The 25,726-nt window shown below is 38.8% G+C and overlaps 1 protein-coding gene across 1 annotated transcript in view; it reads right to left on the bottom strand.

Moving 5' to 3' along the window:
• Positions 1–25,726, bottom strand: part of LOC122795855 (xanthine dehydrogenase-like) — a 5,725,158-nt gene that overhangs the window by 3,758,860 nt on the left and 1,940,572 nt on the right. The window contains exon 16 of the mRNA XM_044064255.1: positions 19,526–19,629. Within this exon, the coding sequence (XP_043920190.1) occupies positions 19,526–19,629 (104 nt within the window). The remainder of the gene's footprint in view (positions 1–19,525; positions 19,630–25,726) is intronic.

Below are 25,726 nucleotides of genomic sequence, written 5' to 3'. Positions count from 1 at the left end.
ACATAGCGAGACAGTTTTGAAAAAATGAACGGAGAAAGCAAGATCGTTTAACATAGCGAGACAGTGTTGCTGTAAGAGTTATAGTAATGGAAAAAGTCTGGGCGACCGGACCTTCTTCCATTACTATAACTCGGATTTACAATGTGAACGCTGACCAATCAGCGTGCATGTTTTTGAATATTAATGGGGGGGGTCGTTGTATAATAAACAATATTTAATATGAATTGCTAACTTCTAAATCTAAAAAGGCAGCTGGAAATGTATCAACTCGTGTGAAACAAAAATGAGCAAGTAATGTGTTAATTTGTTTCAAATATGGAGGAGGAGTCACAATGTAAAGTTCTGTGCTACTAACACTGAAGGTACTACTATTAAATGAAATGTGAAAACTGAAGTTGTTCTACAGACTGCGGCAAATGATTGAGTTTGCTTTATGTCACTTGTTAAAATTAAGTTAGTAAAATGTATTGCACTTTTAGAAGGAAGACAGACTTACATTCCTCTTGATTCTGGAAGAATAACTTCACTGGCCATGGATTCCTGGTGTCTAATCATAAAATTAGCTACAACTAGAAAGTGGAAAATATATATGCATTCATGATAACAGAAAATAATACTGTCTTACACACAGAAATTCAGACAGCACTACAAAAACTGCTGCAGTCTGTGGCTGAAATTCTTCATTCTACTCCTTATATAACATTTGGAAAAGATGTTGCCCTTTTAAAGCACTACTGGTAGGACAGAGATTCTACAGATAAGGTGTGGCAAGCTAGAAGCTGGTGAAGGCAAAAGCAGTTACACTCATACACAGAGCCAGAAAAAGCAGTGGCAGGGAATTGTTATAGAGAAAGTAAAATGGGCAACGATTTGCTGTGGTTTAACAGTAACCTTATCCTGTTTGGTGTTTGTTATCAGAACCATGTCTCACTAACAGAATAAGAGAACTCCAGAAATGGAAATGTTGGTATAGGAAATGAAGGCGAATGACAGAGAAATAAGAATCCATCCTTTATACTAGTCAGCACAAAGGTTTACAAGAAGCATTGCATATACATTGAGACAAAGACAGAAGTAGTAGGACACCTAAGTGAGGGTCCTCAGAGAAAAAAATAAAAGTGAACTAAACAGGGAATGCACAGTTCTCAACCTATTTCTGCTATCAGGCAGAAATTTCAGATAAAGGCAGATTCAAGGCAACAATTATCTGTAAGGGAAAGAAGAAGTAAAACTGACAATTTTGTTCTCGGATACTTATTTCAGTGGAAAGGCAGCACACAAAAAGAAAAGAAAGTAAGAGGATGGTATCCATTTACCCTGAGATAGAGGGACAACAATCTAAAAGAGACGAGAATTCTGAGAGAAGAGAGAGAAATGCAGAATGTGAATTTTCTTCTGAACTTCCATTTTCAATAAACATATAAAAGAGGCTACAATGCCAGTGTTTTGGGGGAAGATGCTACACTTTTCACCTTGAGCTAAGTTAAGAGGAAAGTTAGTGGACATACAGATAAGTAAAAGTTTAGAAATACAATGGGAAGTAGTGCAAAGGATAATATGATACTCATCAGAATATTCTCACTTCTGACACTAAGTTTCAGTTAAAAGATTTCCTCATATACAGTAACAACACAGAAAACAATCTACATCAACTATTAGTGACAAAACGTTATAGGACACTAATAATGAAGCTAGCTCATGTGCTGGGACGTCAACTAGGAATGGAAAAAAACAAGGCAAGACAGCTAGCCAGTTTTTATTGGATTGGAATGATAACATAACATAGCAAACACCAGTGCTTCCTGTACAAAATGCCAGAAAACTGCACCCTTTACTGGATACAGAAGTCAACTGATCCCAATGCCTACCATACAGGCACCATTTGAATGTACTGTATTTGAATGACACTGTTTGGATAATAGTAAAGTGTAGCAATGGGTATCCGTTCTTAATGGTTACAACAGATGAGGTAAACTTTGAGAAGCAGTGCCATTATGCAAAGATAATGCTAAAGCTATTCATAGAGTACTAGGAGAACTTATACTATTACATACTCCACACTTTGTATATCTAAAAAGATATTTACTGTCTAAGGCACTCCCTTTTATCAAGGGTATTATATCAGTTGTGTTGCTGACTTAAAGTCAAACAGTTGAAGATATTGGCCTACTACCATGTGCAGTCTGACAGATTAGCAAAGATGTTTAATAAAGAAATCCCTACTAATGAAAGTTACTGACGCAGAAGGTAAAAAGTGGGACCAGCTGTTTTACACTACTTACTGTTAGAAATCAGAGAGGTGTCAAAGCTGGGTTTAACCCATCTGGACTTTTGTACTGTAGGCATCAAACAGGCTACTTGACATTGCTAAGGAAACCTGATAAAAAGAAAAGCCACCAGTGAAAATGTGACAGAACACTCTGTCGTTCTGCAAGACAGCTTACAGCTGGTAATTCCCATAGAAAGGAAGAACATACAGACCCCAGAAAATGCAACAAGTTTGTAATAAGACAGTCTAACCGATAGAATTTAACAGAGAACAAATTTCTGAACAAATGACATGGACCACTTGAAATGATGGAAAGAATAAATGCAGTGAATTATAACATTAGACAAATATGAAATGCAGACAGAACAACTCTGTCACATTAATATACTGAACCCACAGGAATTCTGCAAAGAAGATACAAGCTGAAGTTCGTACAGGCAAGATCGGGAAGTCTTTACCTGAAATACAGCTAAAGTAATCTGTCAAAAGTACAAACAGGAAGTAAGAGAATTTCCCTTTACAAATAAAGTGGTGTTTTCGCAAATACTTGGGAGTACTAAACTGACAGAACATAACATACAGACAACAGCTGGACTGAAGAAGAGACTGTCCTTACAGATCATCAGAGTTTCAGAAGCTATTAATGAGAGAAGGAGTTCAAAATAATCGTCAAACTACATATGACAACAAGACTTCAAGGACGGCTGCACACTGAGTAACAGCTTAATTTCAGCTCTCCCAGAGTGAAAACAGAAACTCAGAACAGAGAGCCAGTGAACTAATTTTTGGAAGTAAATTTCAGAAACTGGCTAGTAAGTGCACTACCTGGAAGCCAGCAAAAAAAGAAATGCAGAGAACCTGAAAGAAAATCAATGAAAAGGTAAGGAAAAAACAACACTGACTGGAAAAAAATCTGCAGCTGTTCAGCAAACAGCAGTCCAGTAACTTAGAGGAAAAAAAATAAGTCAAATGTACTCAGAGCTGATTAAAACAAAACACTTATGGAATATATCAACTCAAATAACAAAGGGCTGCCTTCTTTTGAACCTCATCCCTCCTTTGCATGTATTGATCCTACAGTTTCCATTTTTCCTAAGTAATTTGCTTCTACCCTTTTCTAAAAATCCCAGTTTATTTTTTTTAACTCTCTTACTATCTTCACTACTTCTAGTAAAGTTGGTTTAGACTTTGATTTCCATTTTCTAGTAATTGCTTTTTTGGCAGCCATCATAATTAAACTCAGCAAGGCCTTACTATATCTAGGCAATTCCAAGTTTGTATCATAGCTCAAAAAAAATAATTTCTCTAGTCACTCCAACTTGCTCACCCAGCATCTCTGACAGAGCAGTCTGCAAGGAATCTTTGAAGTCTACTAACTCATTACACTCCCAGAAAATATGTTCCCAGTTACCTCTTTCTGCCCCATCACACTTTCAACATTTGCTGTCTACCTGAGGAAAAATTCTTTGAAGTCTCCTTGGGGTATACCTGTGTAAGGACTTCTAGGCAAAGATCTGAAATCTTCTAGATCTTGTTGCATAGTCGGGAGGCATACATATGTCCCTCCATTGTTTCTTTGTGAATTGCTTATCTTTTCTCTATTCCCAATCCTTCCTAACTTCCTCTGATTGATTCTTATAGTTATCATGTAATATTGTATATGTGTACTAATTATTCCTTTTTTAATGGCAACTTCTGTTCTAGATTCTGCTAAAAACTCTATCAGTGCTGGTCTTTCATTTAGGACCCCTCTATTTCTTTCTCTGCACCTATACTCTGATATAAATTCTTGATATAGAAGGCAATCTTTGGCCTGCAGTCCAAATAAGTTCTTGGCATCTTCCCATTCTATTACCTTTCCCTCTCTCATTATTTGCTCCCAGTTCCTTGGTTCTTGATATCCACATTTCTCTGCTTTATACAGACTTTTATAAAATTTCTGAAATATTTTCAGTACCTCTACAGGATCTCTTGTAATCTTCCTTGTTATAGGCTCCCTAAGCTCGGCGACAACCCTTTCTGTTGCCTGAGTCATTGCACTATAAGTTTTTGTGCTCTGGCATTATTATCAAAAACAGTTGCTTAACCGTAATCTTTCTAATGTATATTATTGAGGTAATCTTTTCTTTACTGTTTAGCATTTTGAAGTCATTATTTTAATTATTATTGGCATGTGAGCTGGAATAGTTAATGGATACATGTAAAAAATTTCAATTAAATGCACAAGTTCCTGTGAAATGTAAGTTCATTCTAGACTTGCCCAGTTTTTGTATCTTGGGGAATAATACATAAATTCACTCCGAACTCCTACTACTAAATTCGCATCTTCATGCCAAATATGTTCATAAATTTCTTCAAACATCTACCCTCATTTATTATACTTCCCTTCTAGGCACCCCAGACTCATCTTCCCTGCTGCAAATCAAATTCCATTCCCCACCTGTAAGTAGTATTTCCAGTTGAAAACTGATTATTTCTCCCAGAATTTTTTTAAGCTCCATTATGGCAGTTTTAGGTAAAATGTAAATACATGAGAATACAAACTTGCGGACTGCAGATCCAAACAAACAACAAAGAAATCCAAACACAAATGTGGGCGATAAATATTCCAAACCCAAATGGTAAATCCACACGGAAAATCGTGAATAAGCCAAAATAAAACAACTTTATTGCTATACATAGAGTTAAGCGTTTTTCGTCCCACTATATTGTGGGACTTCAGACAAACAAGAAAAAGATGCTGAAAACATTTAAATAACTGATTTGGTGCCAAAAATGTAAGCGCCGTAACCCAGCAACAGTGAACAATGGTCGAACCATTCTAAACTGTAACATTGTTCTAAACTAGTACAATGTACTAAAACTACTAAATATAAAAAATTAACAATTAAAAATGAAAAATGAAAATAAAAATTAAAGCTACATGTGTACCAAACCTGATAACAAACAACAAAAAAGTAATAGTTGCAATTTAAGAAAAATATATTAAAATATATCTGTATACGAGTAACTATAGACGAAGCCAGTATAGCTATGTTATCCTAATACGAGAACGCACAAATATATGGTTACAGGCAAACACATCAAAGCGTGAATTCTTAATAATTAATTACATAAAATGAACTGGATATAAATGAAGGCTAGCAAGTATTATTACTAGTAAAACCACTGTATAACTTAATCAAATTTAAAATTAATAAATAGAAAATATAAGAAGAAGGGAAAAGAATTAATAAGAACAAATATGTGGGCAAACAAACCCGTAAATATGACAACTTTGTTACATTCATAGTAATTATTTGTGAACTAATATATGTATGCTAACTTAATGCTGGAAGCCATACATATTTTATCATGAAGAATTGTACAAGTGATGTCTACATTAATCTCATCTACGCAGACTTCTTAACTTAAGAATGGGGTAAAGAGAACAAATCTCATTTAATCCTGGTGAAACACTGGCATTGCAACGAAGTTGCCAGTATAATTCCAGGACTTCAAGTAATGCTTGATCTGGGCCATCTCGCCCATCTGTTACGATTGTGTCAACTGCTCTAAATAAAAATGAATGATTGGTATTTTCTGTAATATGTTTAGCTAATGCATTGTCTAACTTGTTTTTCCTAATGGCATATAAATGCTCGTAGACACGCTCACATAATTTTCTATCTGTTTTGCCAATATAAAAGGCAGGACATGCTTGGCACTGGGCTAAATAAACCACTCCTTTTGATTGACAACTGAATTTATATTTTACTTTATGTGTCACATTCCTAATCGTGAAAGATTCACCTGTAGCCATGTGTATACAATATTTACACTTTACATTGGAACATTCCTTTTCTGAGAGGTGGTGTTTTTGTATCACTTTGCATTATTTGTTTAAGATTCCTACCTCTTTTCCAGATAATTTTAGATTTAGATGTTAATTTATTACTTATATTGTTATCAAATTTAATCATGTTCCAATTTTTATTAATGATGAAAATTATGACATCACTGTCAGAACTAAAAGGAGTGATGAATGCCAAATTTGTAGGAGGAGTCTGGGTGTTACATATTTCTACTGTTTGATGTTGGTCTGTACCAAGAATGGGAAGGTAAAGACCCATCTCTCTCTTAGTTGTAATCTCTTTAACTAATTGATCTAAAACTTGTTGTGGATAACCCCTACTAATAAACATTGCTTTTAACAATTGGTATTCATCATGAAAATGGTCAGCCCTAGAAACCATACGAGCTGCTCGTACTAACTGTCCTTTTACAACAGATTTCTTTTGATGTGTGGGATTGATTACTACTATAATGGAGAAAAGTGTTGGAATAAGTTTCTTTCCTATATATTTTAGCATAGAACACTTTATTAATATAATCCTTACATAAATCAATGTCTAGGTACGTTATTCTATTAGATATGCAGTCCACAAGTTTGTATTCTCCAGTTTGTCGTTTCATTTGTTTGCAGAATGTAAATACATGCCACTGTAATCCTCCTCCCTTGCCAGCAGCCCGTTAGTACTTTATATCTATCATCATTATCTTTTTTATCTTCTTCTGTCACTATTGGAGCTCCTCTTGCAATTAATATGAGTACTCCTCTTTTCCTTTGTTCCACGTATTCCGCTGAACAACCATCCAGAAAACCTTTCTTTATCAAATTCATTTGTTCAGTTCTTTCCAAATGTATCTTCTGTATCATGCCTATTTGCACTCTACTTTCTTTTAATATAGTTCACTACTTTTTCCTCTTATATATATATATATATGTATATGTATATGTATATATATATATCTGTGAGACCATTACATTTTAAAGACAGTATTGAAAGGGCCATTATGTTAAAAAAAGTTATTATCCCCACCTTTAATTTGCAATAGCTTTTTGTCAAGTATCTAGTTCCAGCTTTTGTGTTACATACACACAGTAATGTTGGATAGGTTGACCTTTCTTATACAGTTGTTTCTTGTCACATCCATTTGAGCCTATGTCACATCTTACAAAACATTTTGTTTTATTGAAAACCTGCAAAAAAACAAATTCACTCCAAATGCACTCCAAAAACGTATTAATTAATAGGAACAATTATCTCAAACTGACAGACTTGGGTTAACCTGATAGGAAGGTTATCCATGCTAAGATGAAGGGTACAGACTATGCTTTTACTAAGTACTGTCTGGTTTTGTCTTATCTTTATTGCTCTCTCAGAATGAGAAAACACTTGAATGCTTTCAGAAAACATTATCTTCTAGCCACTGAAAGAAAACCATTAAAAGAAAGAAGTATTCTGTTGTTATTACTCTTTATCAGATTTTGTCCATGGAGTCATGAGAGCTAGATACAAAGTTGCTTCTGCAAGTATTTATTTATTTATTTATTTATTAATTAAATGAGTGCTTTAGCATATTCAATGTTCTTTTTCATTTATTTGCTTTCTCTTAAAACTTATTAGATAAAGCCAAAAGCCTTAATCCAGTCATTCCCTTATGCAAGAATTGAGAAACATTATTTTTCTTGCATCATACTCTTTTAAAGAGATTTTCTTCTTTTTTTACATTGCAGTGCCTACATTTCTTAAAACCGTTTACTTTAGTATTCCCACTACACTTGAAACTAAGAAAACTTTACTTTATAGCATGCAGATATGCACTATACAAATATTACTGTTAAGAACAAAAGTTTGTTTTACTTACAGTTAATTCTTTCCTTCCTCTTCCCCTCTCTTAATTGTTCCTCGAAACATTAATAACACGAAGTAGGGCATATGCTTTAGAATCCCCTACAAGTTTAACAGTCAAAAAAGTCCAATATTTCAAGGTTTTCTTGTTCTTTCATACTTCACAAATAGAATTAATGCTTTATAATCCCACATTTGTCAATTTCCAAGTTGCTGGTTTTATTCATGTTTATCTCTATCTCCCAAATCCTGACTCTGCTTCCTTTACAAAGTACTCTCAATTCTTCTAGTCAGCTCTTGTGCTTTTTCTGTCTCTCAAGCATTTTCCATTGAAACACTATTAAGGTTTCACTGGCACAGTCTCTCAGTCGTCTTTATTACCAGAACAACAAGAAGCAAAATCTCATTCAGTTTCACAGCTCACTTTTGTTGGACAAGCTTTTGTATTTCCTCCTTACTATGTAATGCATCAAAAAAGAATTTTGTCCTTCCGGGAAAGAATATTTTGAAGCTAGCTGAATACAGCAGTTTGAATCTCATGCCTCCTTCTTGGCATTCCCTGATTACTGGAATAAAGTACCACCTCTTCTGTCCTGTGTACAGTGAGTAATAATTTTTCAGAAATATTCTACTGTTTCCCACTTTTAATACTTTGTCCTTCTGCCACCGTTTTGTCAGAACCATCTCCTTCTACTGGTAGGATTGCATCTTTACTATTGAAAGGTCTAGGTTGCTTTCTCGTGGCCAGGTTTGGAGCATACATATAATGTGTCCTTTCAATTCCTGCTGTAGAATACCAGTCAAGTTGCTTATTTGTGGTTTCATAAAATTAATACAGTCTGTTCCTTCCAGCTTCTTTGGTACACCACAATATCTCAGATTTTCACTGCATGCTCTGTGCTCTAATTACATTATTTTTTGAAACATCTCTTCTTGAGCAGTCCCATATTCAACCAGCTTTTTCATTTCTCCCTCCGTTTTTTTTTACACTTTTATCACCTCATTCGAATATCTGTTTAAAGCATCTTCTATTTTATCCAGCATTTTGTTATTTGAGTTGACATATTCCATAAGTGGACACACTTTCTAACACAGGGGGCCTTTGACATATCTTTCCCATGATGCTCCCTCCCCCTTAATCAAGACAGAGTGCACACCTGCACTATGTCTCTTGTGTCTCCTCAATACAAACACATCTACTTGAGAAAGTTATTGACACATGTGCTACCTTTGGTTGGTACATCTGATGCACTATGTGGCCAGCCTATCAACAGGTGAGCACAGTCTGATGTTTGATTAGGATGTATCCATTTTACTGTTGTGTATCTCCTTTACTAACCTTTCCTAGGGGCAGAAGGTATGTGTAACCCTCTGCTTTTTTGCCAGTACCACAACATACTTCACCCACCTCCATCTTAACTAGTCATTCTCTTCGTCTGGTTCCTCCAGCGACTCTTCATCTGGCTCTGCCTCCACTGCTTGTTGTGTGTTCTCCTCTCCCTGCAACTAGGTCACGATGTATCTGCCTCCTTGGTATCATATTATGTAAGACTGCACATTAAAGTACATATTTTTACATAAGTATCAGGACCATACTGCAAAGTGCCACATGATGAATCCAGACAGCAAAAATATTCCTTCAGCTGGCCAAATACATACATTCAGTTATGTGTCTGGTATGGAAATGTGGATACTTATATTCCCTACTCTGCTTCATTGGAAATATTTAAAGGGTGTCATCAGCCAGGGTTCCAGGGCATATCTGAAATCATCAATAAGATGGAGAAATCACCCCCCTGAAAAAATGCTGACACAGGTCAGAGGGGTGTCATATGGGGCAGCTGTGGAAACTGCCTGGCTGGCCTGCACACATTATAGAGGATATGCTATGCATTGCAGGTAACCTGACAATTAATGGAGTGATATCCTTTGCAATTCACCTACCTCTATTCCAGTTCTCCAAGAAAGGCCTTGATTTCAATGTGGGTGCAGTCTATGGCTCCCAGAACTGCAGGAAAATAGACTATATCATAGAAGTCCCTCAGGGTGTGAGGCCTCTCCTCTATGGTATGTGGAAAAGCATATACTACTCCATATGTTGCAGTATGGCATTGAGGGAATGATGGATATTCATGAGCCAAATGACTAAAATACTCACACTGTGTCCCCAGTAGGTTACTGTAAGATCCTTATAGCTAGTACACGTAAAGCTTACATACCTTGATATCCATAGGGATAGGTAGTCTATGACTTCAACAAGGCTGCAGATGAGGCAACATGGTCTACATAGCCACTTAATAGCAGTCCACAATGTTGGTGTCATGGACTGCATGACATGTTAAGTATGGTCAGATGACATGGCACCTCCAGGGGCAAAGATGTTCACTGTTGTGCCGCTTAGCTGCAATTAGAATATGTTGGAAGTACACATTAACTAAGGAGGTAGCAACCTCTAACATTTTTTGCAATTCTCGCAGCATGAACTCCAGGAATCTGCCTTACATGGGGCTGCAATGTGGCTGCAGGGTCTGCCTATCCGCTTGGTAGCAGTCCATAATGTCTGTGTCATTGTATATTATGTATGGCTGAATGACATGGAACCTCCAGGGGTGAAGATGTTCAATGCTGTGCCTTGTAGATGCAATTACAATCTGCTGGAAACTGACATTATCTAAAGAGACAGCAGTATCTAACATTTTCTGCTTTTTCCACAGCATGAACTCTGGGAATCAGTGGTGGTCAATTCTATGGTGTGAAGAGCTCTAAGGCGTGTTGGTTATATGTTTCTGAATCACTCTGCCTTCCTGATTTGCCTCATGTACAGACATCAGGATGGTCATTTTAATAAAATTATTCATTAACACATCCTTGTACAGCCATTAGCATATATGACACTCAGCTATGCTATTCTTCTGTTACTGCAAGCAGGGCATGTGTGTCTGAATTGCAGCGATCCTGCACATGGAAGCTTGTAATGCAAATTTGCTTACAACGATGTGGCAACATTTTCTAAAAGGCAGGCTATGAGTTATTGTCTAGTCTAAATGTCACACTTTAATTATTAATTTAAGCTTTTCTTCACAGATTTGTATGTCATTTTCCAGTTATGGCTTTTCTGTACTTGGATCTTGTACACTGCTTTCTGCATATAACCAAAACAAAATTTTCTCACAAGTTATGAGTTTATTCTAAGACACATGCTTTTTTCAACTAAAGTGTGGTTCTTTCATTTTACATACTATAGCAAACTGAATGCTTTTTTCCAAAACATATACATATTTGATTATTTGCAGGACATCATTTGAAGACACGCTTAATGCACATCTTGCGCAGAATTTACCAAAATGTTTCCTGTCCTTCTCATGCATGGCATTTTTTTTTCTTTACTCACGGTTATGTGTATGGCAGTTAGCACAGAGGATTAAAGTTATAGGCTGTTAATAAGCTTCTTCCTATAATCTACTGTTCACAGGTTCATAAGTGAATAACAGGCCAACAATCCCAGGGGGCCTTTTAAAGCCTAGCCATGCTTCCCAAATGTATCTGACACATTTTGTTACTCTAGGGATATTTAAGAAGTATATGAAGGCTTGGGCATGGTTAGTCAAACACTTGCAAGCTGTTTCTGTCTACGTCTGTCTACTAAAGACATAGGTGCCAGCCCAGGGGTAAATTTCCGATTCCCCATCCATGGGCCAAAATTATGTTTCAATTTGGTTAGGGAAGAACTCTCTGAGACTCGTACCTGCCCCGCCAGCATATCCTACTTATGCTGAAGATGAAGTCCCTTGACTGGGATATTTATGATGCTGTTTTTAGTGGATGTGAAACAGGTCCATCAGAGGGGGATCAGAGGATACTTTGTAGGCTAGGCATAGATCACATCTCTGAAGTCTGAAAGAAACTGACTGCATGGATAAGGCTTTGAAGTGGTCCATGGAGGACATGCCGGTTACACTTTATATTCTGTTTGTGAAGATCCTCTCTAGATGCTCTAGTTCATGCATTTTTGTGTCCTGCAGCCTCCATTTGCTTTCTGTGCAGATCACTGAACTAGGCAGTACTCTGGTATCTAACAAATTGGGATAGATTTCTCAATGGTCTCCTGGGCTGCATGCTTTACTCGTGTTGGACTTTTCTGTTACACATGCCTCTTTACACATATTTCATATTTTTCTGAAAGCTCTCTCATCTGTGACAAAATAATTTCACTCATGTTGCACACATCACTTTATTCAATGCTGAAAATGATTCTCTCAGTAGTTTGCCCCTCCTCTGGTCATTAACGGTACCACACACAATTTTCTTTCAAACTAATGATTCTTCCATTTTACCAAATTCAGAAAGTTTGGTTCTACTATTTAATTCATTAAAAAGGTATCAACAAACGCAGTGGGATCTTGGGTCCCCATGATGAACAAATGAGGGACAAATGGAATACTCATTCTCAGGTCACAGTGACTCTGAAACTTCTGTTTCATCACTTTGATGTCCTTTCTTTCACCCTCTTGCAACCAGAAAACTCAGATGTATTATAACTTTTCAGTGTTTCATCCAATGAAGATTGCAAAAATGTAGGGCAAGTGTACCTTTTCAAGCTTTTCAGATGTTCTACTTAAAACAGGAATAAATCAAATTTTGGGATATCAGATTTCATGATTCAGACAAATTGTCAAGAAGAAAGATGTCTTCTGGTGGTTACAGTTGAATTATTTCTCAATTAAAAGATGAAATTACTCATTTTAAATAATTGCTGACACCATGAAACAGTCTGTATTCAGGCTGGCCTACATAATGGGATACACACAGACTGCATGCAGCAAGCATTAGAAGCATTTATTCTGCACTGTTGTGCAATAGATAGAGAATATCAGACAACAAGTATTACAGAAATGAAAGCATGTTAAGGCAAAAGTACAGCTGTGTACACTTAGCTTAAATGTAGATGTTTGAGTATATTCACTGTTGCAGTCCTGATTGTTGGGAAGATTCCTAAAGCTTTAGAGAGGGTGGAATGAAATTAAGGAGAGGATTCCCTGCAGGACTGCAGATGCAAACCTGCTCTAGACTTGCAAAAAGGTTGCCAGGTGGTAGTGCCTACTGAAGGAATGCACAGAAGACCAGGTGGCTGCCTCCAAGATATCAATAGCGGGCACCCCTTTGAGGAAAGCTGTAGAAGTAGTTGTGGCCCTAGTAGAGTGTGACCTAATCATGAGGGCTATAACAGAAAGAGATGCAGCAGGAAATCCACTTGGAAATGGTTTGTTTAGGTGCTGGTTTTCCTTCCATGCCAGGGGCAAAGGTAATGAATAGCTGGTCTGTTTTCCTCACAGATGTAGTCCTGTGCAGGTAGAAGCATAGCATTCTATCTACATCCAAGTAGTGCAGTAATTTTTCCCCTCTGTTCAGAGGGTAGGGAAAGAAGGTAGGCAGATGAATGGCCTAATTCAGAGACACATTAGTAACCACCTTAGGCATGAAGGAAGGATTAGTTCAGAGGGAGACCCTGTCTTTATGGAAGATAATGAAAGGCTCCACTGCCATTAGGGTCTGCAACTCTGAGACCATCCAGGCTGAAGTGATAGTCTGTAGTAAGGCTGTTTTCCAGGTAAGAAACTTTAAAGTGGTAGGGACTGCAGGTTCAAAAGGAGGCAAAGCTAATTTTTCTAGGACAAAGTTAAGGTTCCAAGGAGGGGCGAGTTTTCTCCTGGGGGGGACTAATGTCAATAACTCTCCTAAGAAATTATTTTGGCAAAGGGTGCAAATAAATGAGAGGATGACTGGGGATGTGAACAGAGATGGCTGAGGCATGTATCTTGATGGAGGAATAAGAGAGGCCTTTCTCCACTAGGTTGGCCAGGTACTCCAAAATGTTAGAAATGTTAACAGAATTTGGTAAAAGATGGTGGTTCTGGCACCAAACAGAGATTTTTTTCCATTTATTTGAGTAAGATGTTATTGTGCTAGGCCTTCTAGGCTCTTTTAAAATGGTTTGTACCTGCTCGCTCAAATTGGAGGTGCAGCAGGATGTTGTGGAATAAACCAGACAGAGTCTGAGTGTCTGAAGATTGGGGTACACAAACCTCCTGTTGTATTGGGGGTGGAGGTCCACCCTCTCTGGCAACATCAAAGGCTTTTGACTAGTGAGCTTGAGGAACAGAGGGAACCAGTGCTGCCTGGGGCAGTCCGGTGCTATAAGGATGGCCTTTGGGCCCTCCAGCCTGATCCTCAGAAGCACTACAGGCAACAGGGATAATGTTGGGAAGGCATAAATGAAGAGGTGTGCCCGAGGGAAGGAGAAGGCATCTGTTCTTTATGCAGATGTCAGCCTTGTCCTGATGCAGAACTTCTTCAGGTGAGTGTTGTCCTTGCTGGCAAATATGTCCACCTGTGGGACCCCTCCCATTGCTGTGTAATGAATTGGAAAACTTCCCGATGGAGATGCCATTTGTGGGGGTCCATCAGAATCATGCTGAGGTGGTCTGCCACGGAATTCTTTTCAACTGGCATGTATCAGGCCATGAGGTGCAGGCCTAGAGATTATGATCTTTCCATTATTTGCATGGCCAGGTGGAACAAGGGGTAGGAATGCATGCCTCCCTGCCTATGTACCACATGACTGTGGTATTGTCTGTTTGTACTACTAGCACCCCTGGGACCCATCTGTCCTTGAAAGCCAGTAAACTGTTTTGTATGCCATGAGTTTTTTCCAATTTATGTGCCTCTTTCTGTGGTGAGCAGGCTATAATCCTTGAGTTTGGAGGTTTTGAGTATGGGCCCCCATTCTGTCTCTGAGGTGTATGTGGTGATGATTTGGCCATAGGGCAAGAGTCTAAAGGTTAGGCCCTGATTTTGGGTACAAGCCTGCATCCAGCATGTGAACTCCTGCTTGAGGCAAGGTATCAAGGGTATTTGGGTGTCCAAAGATTGAGAGCTCTGGCACCACACACTCTTCAGGTAACACTGCAGCTTCCTCATGTGCAGCCTGGCCAGGGGTACTACGAGAATACAGGATGCCGTGTACCCCAGTGGTCTGAGCAATTCCCTGGCTGAGATGCTTTGATTTTCCTGAATCAGTAAGATGTAATCTGTTATAAAGGTGACCTTGCCTGTGGAAGGAAGGCCCGCTGAAGGAAGGAGTCCAGGAGAGCTCCCAGGAAGACTATCTGTCTGGATGGGACCAGGCTGGATTTCTTGAGGTTTAGAGTGAACCCCAGCGAAGTCAGAAGTGGCTGTATGAATTTCAGATTTTTGTGAGCTTCAAAATCTCTGCAGCTTGTATTAGGCAATCATCCAGGTAATGGTACATCTGGATCCCTTTGGTTCTGCAGTAAGCAATGACCGGTGCAAAGCACTTCATGAAAACCCTTGAAGCAGTAGACAACCCAAAGAGCAGAGCTGAAAACTGATAGTGAGTGACAGGAGCTTGCTCTGAAGTGAAGAAAGCTTGTGTGTGATTTTTAAACAGGAATGTGTAAGTAGGCATCCTTTAGGTCTACTGACACCATGAAGGCCTGAACATTTATCATGGGCAGCAGTTTTTGAAGTGTCAGCATTTTGATCTTTGGTATCTTGAGGAACTGGTTTAAGCTGGACAGGTTCAGAATAGGATGCCAAAATCTTTCTTTTCTTGGGACTAAGAAAATCCTTAAGTAAAAGCCTTTTCCTTTTTGTTCCTCTGGAACTGGCTCCACTCCTCCTTGAGAACACAGAATTTGTATCTGTTTGAGAGCCAGAGGTTTTTGATTTGGGGGTAAATCTGGGAAACCTGAGTAAACTAAAGGCTCTTTGAAAGTGACTTTGTAAAAATTTGCAATAATGTTTAGAACCTACTGATCTCAAGTAATGTGGGTCCAGTTCTGGGAGAAGAGAGACAGTTTTCCTCCTAATTGTGAGGAGGTGGGAGGGTGTAGTGGAGGGAGACAGTGATAATTGCTCTTTGGCTGGAGCTGGGGCCTAGAACTCTCTTGCCTGGGTGTTTCAGAGGTGCACTGCCTTGATGATCTCTGTTGTTGATGCCTTTACCTGGAAGCTTTGTCTTTTTGGGGCCTTCTCTTTCTAATCCTAGGCCGAGAAAGAAAGGACCAATGCTTTGCTGGAAAGTTCCTGCTGAACCTTATGGTTGTACCAGTAAGAAGTCCTAAACTGTTTAATGGACTTGCCTTGTCTTCCATCTTAAGTCTGTCTTTGTCAAGGGAAGCATCCAAGAGATTAGCCATTACATGATCAGGGAGAGATTGCTCCCTAAGACATGCATGTGTCCTAATTACTGAACCAGTGACATCTGCCCTGCAGGATGCCTCCACAGCATCACAGCCACAATGCAAAGAGTGTTTGACCACCTGGAAACTGGAGTAACACAAGTCCAAAAGTTCCTTAGAAAGATTTTTAACTTTCATGGTTGAAATTTTTTGCTTTTGGTGATCCAGGATGGTTTGCTGATATCTGATCATATGAAACTGACAGTTGAGGGCCCTCACAGACAGAGTAGCAGAACTGTATACCTTCTTTCCGAACCTGTCTAGGTCCCTACTTCTCCTTGTCCATGGGCAGGGGATTCTTGGGAGACACTGGCCCTACCCCCTTTAGGCCCTGAAGTAACAACTTCCGGGTCACCAGAAGGATTCTTAAACAGATATTTAGGGGTGTCTTGCACCCTGTAAAATATGTCCAGTTTCCTACGGGCAGGGGGAAGTGTGTCAGGATTCATGGAGGCATCCTTAAAAACATCCTCTACCACATCCAAAATGGGAGGGATAGCTAAAGGTTTGTGCTCAGGGAGGTTCAAAAACTCCCCATCTCTCTTCCTGGTCTGGGGGTAATCTTGTGCTTCCCACTGAAAATGCTGTCTCAAAGGACGAAGAGTCTCCCCAAAAGTTTGATCCTCTGGAGGTGAAGCTAAGGGAAGGTTCTCCACAGAGTCTGAGTCTTCAAATGATGTGTAAGAGGGTCCTTCTTCTGAGCCAGGGTCCTTCAAGTCTGAATCCTTCTCAGATAGGAAAGACTCAGGGTCAAGGTCAGTATAGGCATCCATTTTCCTTTTTACTGGAGTAGCTTTACCTGTGGTCTGTCTGGCCCTTACAATGTTAATTAAATCCTCAGCCAGCTTAATCAAATCCTTTTGAGATCCCCGTAACTGGGAGCCTGTAAGCCTAGGCAGAGACACTGCAACACTGCCTTTCTTAGGGATGGGTTTGGCCTTAAGCCTAGGTGAGTCCGACTTTCTAGTGCCTGACTCTCTGAAAATACACCGGCATAGGCCTAGGCCATGGATGCGTCACCGGTTAACAAGTGCTCGCTGGAAGCCATGGCCTGCTGAGAGACCTCAGACCCAACCTATGAGCTGAAGATGTGAGCAGTGGAAGACGAAGGAACCGAAGGTATGTCGGACCCCAAATTGGCCTCAACAAAGGCCTGGGTCACTGTTTCAAATGTTGAAGGGGGATGCGAAGGCACCTCACCTTCTTCAACTATGATCAGTCTAGCAGGAGAGTCGGGAGGGAGTGATTGTTATCCGACAACTTTGGCTTAAGTTTCTTCTCTTTTTTGTGCTTATGCACCTCAAGATCTGGACGACCGGCGGATGCCATCAGATGTAGTTCAACTGATTCCTGTCTTAGAAAACAAGCCAAGATTTCAACTCTACACCTAATTGTTCTAGCATTAAACCTAACACAAAAATGACAATTAGGGACATCGTGGTCTGGGCCTAGGCAAGTGGCACAAACAGTACGGAAGTCTATGTGTGGGATTTACTTACCACAGCAGAGATAATTATTTACTTTATTTGACATGAGTTAAGTGAAAAAGAAAAGAGTTCCTCAGTGGGGTACTTATCTTTTCAACGACAACTCTGGTGCAGACCGACTGACACAGTAGAATACTGCTTCGGGCTCCGGCGGCAAGAAAAGACTGAAGTGGTGACAGAGGCTGGCTCCCTTTATACCTGAGCATACTGACATCGGTAAGGGCATCCACTGGCCTGGGAGGCAAAAACAGTTTTCACTGGTAGTCGGATGGGCTGAAGGATTTCATGGCAGGAAATCCCAACAGTCAAGACTGCAACAGTGGAACATGAAGAACATCATATTTTTTATTACTGATTGCATCTATATAAGAGTATTCTTGACCTCATGACATCACTGCACATGTGAACAGAAATAGAACTATGATTCATAAGGGCTGACACCTGGAATATGCAGCTTAAGAAACTGACTGTAATGTTGAGAAGGATGCTGGGAGAAGCCACTGATCTGCACTTCTGTGCAAAGAAATTACTAATAAAGAGGAAAGTATGGGTAGAGATGTATAGGACTGCACCAGCAACAATTTCCTATGGAGAAAAACATTCTGCCTGATGCCATTCAACATTTTTTCCTCAAGACTGGGTAGGGAAGCCTGTGACATGGAGATAAAGTGCATTAATTTAGTTTTTGTGGGTTTAAAAGCAGCTGAGATTGGCTTACTTGGCCCAGGTCACGGCTGAAAAGGTCTGTGGGGATCAGTTCACATACCCAGTTAACACATGTAATAAATTAAATGCCAAGATGCACACATAAATGTTGCAGCCTTCTATAAATAGTTTGACTTGGGACGAAGCATTTTCCAATCAAAACTACCTCCCTTCATTATACTCTTCATATTTCTGCATCAAGACATGTTCTACTATTCTTTAACATATTTCTTAGTAAATGTTAACTAACATCTGTTATCCCTTTGTTTATTCTGCATCCCATTTTACCTTAAAAGTCGTGAACACATCGAACTCTGACAGTTACTGCTAGTCTTTGTTTCATCTGCATCATAGTTTAACTTAACAGTCCTGAACACATCTTTTTCTATCTGACGCAATTACATTCATATTCCTTCGATATTTACCTTCTATTTTAACCAAAATACAGCTCTCAACCATTTAGCATCATTGTACTTTTCTATGTCAGCCATTTTGAAATCTAGGATTTCAACATCTATTAAATGTATACTAGCTGACTTATATTTAAGACTATTGTGTTCTCTTTAAACCACATTTCAAATATCAACCGATTATGGTGCTGCCGACAATATCCTCATGGCAAAGGTGAAAGAGATCTTAAAATGAATTTACTAACAGGTCAACAGATGAATGAATGGCTATATGAATAAATACTGTATGCAAATTACCTCTTTCATTAATGTCTTAACACAAGAAATGAAAATAACCTAAGAACAGATGTGAAATAACTTATTTGAAACCGTGAATAATTCACTTTGGAATGCAACAGAACTCCACCATTCTAAGTCCTGTTTGTTTAAGTTGCATAGGGTCCTGAATAAAAGTTTGGACAACCACATTTATTTCATGAGCATTACAATGCACAATCCAACATTATTTGACAGTTCCAGTAAACATTGGGTTTGCAGCACTCCTGACTTTTAGAACATTTTCTCTGCTAACTTACTCTATTTTTTAATGGTTGATAGAAAACTAGGCAACACTGAATGAAGCCACAAAGATAAAACATTTCTGGTTTTATCAATATTTTACTGCTTTGTGACTCATTGGCAAATTAGTCAGGTAAAAGTTAAAATTTAAGACACTTACTTTGTAAAAGAGTCCAAGAGCGACATTCTTCCTGTACTGAGCACTAGTAAGGAGGGGATTTTTTTCATCTGGAATAATCTCTTTGTCAAGTGTTGCCAGTGCACCTGAATTAAAATGTAAAAACCATTATAAAAACATTTCCAAGAAAAAATAGCAACCACCATATCCTACATCATGAACAAGTCTAGAAAAACATAAATAATGTTTGTAAGTCTAGAAGAGTCTGCATGCAAATGCAAACTAAATATACATATGTATCTGCAGTGCTAAAACACAGCACTGGTATACCAACTATGAACTATTTCATCAAATAGGAAGTAAAAATACAACCAACATTATGATTCACACCATTAAGTTTCTTCTGTTACTTCGAACCATGTTATAACTCTGTATACCTGATGCAAGCAGCAAAAATGTTGTTGCTAAATTCTCTGTAACCATATTCTTCAACCAGCATTATAATCACCCAGCCAAATCTTGGTGTATACTGATTACTGATAGAGACAGTGAATTTCAGCTAGTCTGAAGAGTACAAGATGGTTTGGTTACTTTTGTTAGATTGATATATATTCAACCCAAGGAGTTATATTTATTTATATATATATATATATATACATATATATATATATATATATATATATATATATATATATATATATATATATGTATATGTGTATATATATATATATATATATATATATATGTATATGTATATGTGTGTGTGTGTATATATATATATATATATATATATATATATATATATATATATATATATATAGTTTGTTTGCCAGGATAGTCCATTGGGCCACAAGGAGCCTGTTTTCAATGGAGTCCTGGGGAGAAAAGCACAAGAAAATTACAAATTTAACATAACAGTAGGTTATTAGAGAAATTTAATGTGCACAAATGAAGTAAAATTAAACAAATAGAAAAACACATAGTAGCAGAGTGCACATAGTACAATGCAATAAGAGTAATATTTACAAAGTTTTTAATAGTTTAACATATTAGCACAATGCAATAACAGAAACTGTTATGCTAATTCATGCAGTTGCTTTCTAGGCTATCGAATTGTTCCATTCTAGGAGTTATGCTAATTCCTAGAGTTTATTAGGGGTACAAAACAATGGGAGGCTATTGTGAATTATAGTTTATAGAGAGTAGCTATAGTGTAGGGAGATTATGTGGGGTGGGAGCAAGAGCATTCCCATAGTGAAGTCAGGTGTGTGTGAAGTAAGGTTTTAAATGAAGAGAGGCTGCTGGTGGTGCGGATGAGAGGTGGGAGGGAATTCCAGTGGCGTGCTAGAGAGAAGGACATTAGATGTTTGCTTGGTGGATGGGCAGGTTTATGCAGTTCAATTAGATTTTGGGAATTAGATCTCAAAAGTCTATTTGGTTGGTGCATTTTAAAGGCGGTGGCAAGAGAGGGACAGAGAGAGGGGGTGAAAATAAGTTTGTGTGCTTGGACAAGTTGAATATAGATGAGATAACTGGACAGCTCAAGCCAATTCAGTTGGTGTAGGGCAGTGCTGTGATGGGAAGTGGATCTATGGCCAGTTGCAAATTGTATTTTATTATAATAAGAGGAGAGTTTAGTCTTGAGGGAGGATTGCAGGTTAGTAAGGACAGAGGCACCGTACAGGATGGATGGGATAATGTCAGTGCTGGTGAAGGTGTGCCTAGTGGAGGAAGAGATGTAACAGTTGTGGCGGTAAAGCATGCCTATTTTTTGTGTGTTTTTTTTTATATTTACTTGTAGATGATCATCAAACTTTAGCTGGTCATCGATCAGGACTCCTAGTAGTTTAGCATTAGAGACTATTTCGAGAAGAGTATTATTTTGACTGGTGACTGAGAATGAGGTTTTATCTAGGGTGGTGATTTTGGAAGCATTAAATATCGTGAGTTTAGTTTTAATAGCACTGAGTGTTAGATGGTTGTCCATCATCCATTGCTCAGTGGAGGAGAAGGCATCTTGGGTTAATTTAACTAGGGTGGACATAGAAGAGGCAGAGCAAATTATTGCTGAATCGTTGGCATATTGGACAAGGTTGGCATTTGGGATAGCTTGGCAGAAATCGTTTATGAATATATTGAATAGAAGGGGCCTAAAACTGAACCCTGGTGGACACCTGTGGGAGTATTGAGAAAAGGAGAGGTGGCTTTTTTCCATCTGACTGCTTGTTGCCTGTTTGATAGGAAACTGGTAAACCAGTTAATAGAGGAGTGGGATAGATTTAGTTTGGAGAGTTTAGTGAAAAGAAGGTTATGAGAGACAGTGCCGAATGCCTTAGAGAGGTCAAGGAGGAGAGTGGACATGATGTGACCAGTGTCACAGGCCTTTCTAGGAAGGAGAGGAGAGCTGTGGTAGTGCTGTGGCCGGGTCTGAAACCATGTTGAGTAGGGGTTAGAAGATGGCTGTTTATGAGGTAAGGTAGAAGTTGTAGATGGATGCATATTTCGAGAAATTTAGAAATGGGGGATAAGACAGCGATAGGTTGAAAGTTTGTGATATTATTGTTATTACCATCTTTATTTAGTGGAATAATAAAGGCTTTTTTCCAGAGCTGGGGAACTTGACATTCCGCAATAGATCGATTTATAAGAATGCAGATGGGAAGAGCTATGCCTTCTGCGGCAAATTTTAAGAAATATGAGGGCATATCATCAGGGGCACTAGAGCCGGGTTTCAATGTTAGTAGAAGTTTTTTTATGGTGGCTGTAGGGATGGGGTTGAAGGAGAAAGGAGGAGGTTGGGAGCAGAAGATGCTAGGGGAGGGAGGGATAGGTGGAAATAAGGCTGGGGAAGCCAAATGGAAGTGAAGGATTATGCAAGTGTACTTATAGAATCGATAAAGAAAGTGTTAAATTGGGTGGCTAAGTCTGAGTCAGTGGCATATGGATCAGGTCAGGGGTTTTCTTTTTTGCCAGGGTTGAGAAGGGAGGAGATTCCATGCCAGAATTTTTTGGGGTTGGTGTTATGGTTGGTTTGGAGTGTAGAGAACTAGGCTTTGTGGTCTGAGGTAAGTTTTTTTTTTACTTTGTTACGAAGTGTTTTAAATTCATTAAGGGTGGTGACAGTTTTATTTCTGGAGTAGCATTTCCAGGCTTTATCCCGGAATTGCATGGCTAATAAGGTATTTTTGGTTAGTCAAGGTACAGGATTGCTTCTTATGCATTTTGTTTTCAGAGGGGCAAAGGAGTCAAGCAAGTTGAGGAAAGTTGAGTTAAAGTAGGTAACAGCATTTTCTAAGGGAAGGGTTTTTAGTGGGTTCCAGTTCATTTTTTTAGTGCATTTGAGAATGTGCTAGGATTAAAGTTTTTTAGACTGTGAGTAAAGGTGTAGGTATGAGTTAGTTGTATAGAGGAGGGAAGACAGTGAGCAAAAGTGGGGAAGTGGTCACCTAATGGGTCAGGCAGTGTGCCACTATCAGAGATGTAACGTGGATGAGAAACTAGAATCTAGTCCAGGGTGCTTCCAGTAAGTAAGTTCTTGGAAGGCATAGCTGTTGAGTTAATAAGCTGAGTGAAGTTGTACAAGTTTATATTAAGTGAGTTTGTAGGAGATTGAATTGTTGACCAGTTAATATTAACATCACCCAGGATTATATTTTCATTAGTGATGTTGTTAGAGAACCAGGACAGAATATCTTCAAGGGTTGAGATATTGGCTCCAGGAGGGATATAAAGGCAGACTATGCATATAAGTTTATGTTTGTTTATATGAAGTAGGGCTGGAATTAGTTCTGCCTTGCCAAATTTGGGAATAGGTTTGGTATAGGGGGTAACTAAGTGGGATGATAAGTAGAGGAGAGTGACTTCCCCTCCTTTTTTATGTGGTCTATCTTTCCTAATTATGGAGTAGTTGGGTGGTGTTAATTCAGAGTCTTTTATATGGGGTTTGACCCAGGTTTTTGAGATGGCCAGAATATCGGGTTGGTTATTGAGAAGCCAGGCATGGAGGTTAGGAATTTTGTTGCATATGCTCTGAGCATTTAGACCTGAGAAATGGAGGGGTTTACCAGTTGTAGGAGGAGGATGGGATTGGGAGGTTGAGATGTGTGGGGGAGATGGGCCAGGGTTTGGGTGAATGTCGATGAAGAGAAGGATAGAGATGAGATGGCAGAAGAGGTATTTGAGTTGCTTGGCATGTAATCTATGGGGTGTAAGCTTTATTGGGATGTGGCTAATATAGATGTGAGTAGAGTTTTTGGGGTTAGGTAAGAGTTTGTAGGTGAAGAGCATACTATTATTGAAGGGGTAGAGACTGCATGATATGCAGGTTGAGGAATATGTGTGCATCATGGAGATTGGGTTAGTTGTATGAAATGGGGGTGGGTGATTTGCACTGAGGGGTTGGGTGAGATAGGTTAGGTAAGATATGGTAATAAGTAATAGTATTTGAGTTGGAACTAATACGAAAGCTGTAGGTATGAATTACTTAAGCAGATATGGTGGTTTGAACTCTGGTAGGTGTTGCTTGGTCAGGTTTAGATTACAGGTATTGGGGGGCAGGTGGGATATGGAGGCAGGGAGGGGAGCAGCGCGTAGCGAGAGGAAACGGACCGGGATGAGCCAAGATCCAAGCAAAGACAAGCTTGTGTTTAAGAAACAATCAGAATTGATCAAGGACTGCTCTGAAGCTGTAAGTCATTTATTAATCATTTTTCAGGTGGAAGAACACGATAATTTTGTATCAGTAGGCTACTGCTAGGGCTACCACCTGTCCCACTTTGTGAGGGACAGTCCCTCTTTGGGCAGTTGTGTCCTGCAAAAAAATTGAAAAAATGGCAAATGTCCTGAGATTTTAGTTCAAAATTATTTCCTATATTTTATGTAACAGTTGCATAAAACAGTTATTCTATATCTAAAACACCTAAATGTGATAAGAAACAGAATAAGCAACTAAAATGCTACAAGAATAAGCTTTTACTTAGGCAAAAAAAGTGAAGTACTGTCCTTGGTACTGGTCATAGGTATGTTTCGCTCTGCTAAATCTGACATTTGTACCAAAAATGTCCCACTTTGGGCATTTGAAAAGGTGGCAACCCTAGCTACTGCTGTCTCAATTTAAATTAACAAACACACAGTATTTGATCAGTTATGGATACTATTTGCTAACAGAAGGGAATAAAAGGGAAATGGAAGATGAGTGTGTGTGTGTGTGTGTGTGGGGGGGGTGCTACTAACAAGCCAAAGCAGAGTGCTCTCCAGGGGAAAAATGAATATTGGCTCAAACAGGTAGACACATACTCAAAGTTAACTTTAGCTGTTTGTGTTTGCAGACAGTTCAGACCCGGACTGCACTTTTCTTATAACAATGTATCCACCGGTCGGATAAAAGATAAAAGTGGCACAGCAGCTGAATACTTAGAGTGTTGTTAGGTCTAGAAAAGAAGAGTACAGAGAGGAGTAAACACTTTTGGGATGGTAAAGATACATTATACAGATTACAAAACAAACTGAGCAAACAGCTACTGCATACAGGAAAATATGTCTTGAATCAACTACTAGTATATGCAGATACTGAGCCTATTGGAAAAACACATCAGTGAAAAGGGACCTCAGGTGACAGGTATGCAGTCACAGATAAAAATATAGCAAGCAGCTATCTGTCCTGGGTCTCTAATGAAATTCTATCCACCACTAACACCACAATTATATAGAAACAATTAGACACCAGTATGATCTGTCTACGTACAACACATATACAGGAATAATATTAGTTAACAAGGTGCAACTATGCAGATAGTATATGCTATTATACTAAAAACAATTTGGTGCAGACAAACACAATGGTAGCGTGCCACAGTAACTTCCAGTAATAAAGCATAAATCTTATTAGATGTCTGTATAACACAATTCAACATAAATTAGCATATACAGTTGTAAAACACTTACTGGAGGGACACTGACCTCTTCATGGGGCCTGTAGCATGGTGGTTGTAGTTTTAAAAATGGTGCCTGCCACAGGTAATACTTATTAACTTTGGGATTGGCTTAAGGTAATAAACAGGGAAGGGGAGGGGGAGAACAATGGTGTGAGCATGCAGTTCTTTTGTACTGCTGCTAATGAGCCAAGATTGAAGCAAAGACAAGTTTGTATTCAAGAAACAATCAGAACTGATTAAGGACTGCTCTGACGCTGTAAGTAATTTCTTAACCATTTCTCAGGTGGAAGAACAGGATAACCTTGTATCA

This window comes from Protopterus annectens, chromosome 2.part2 (genome assembly GCF_019279795.1).
Source record: "Protopterus annectens isolate FY-2018-M chromosome 2.part2, PAN1.0, whole genome shotgun sequence".
Taxonomy (NCBI): Eukaryota; Metazoa; Chordata; order Ceratodontiformes; family Protopteridae; genus Protopterus; species Protopterus annectens.
Note: the sequence above shows the minus strand (reverse complement) of the source record. Positions and strands in the feature narration are given on the sequence as shown.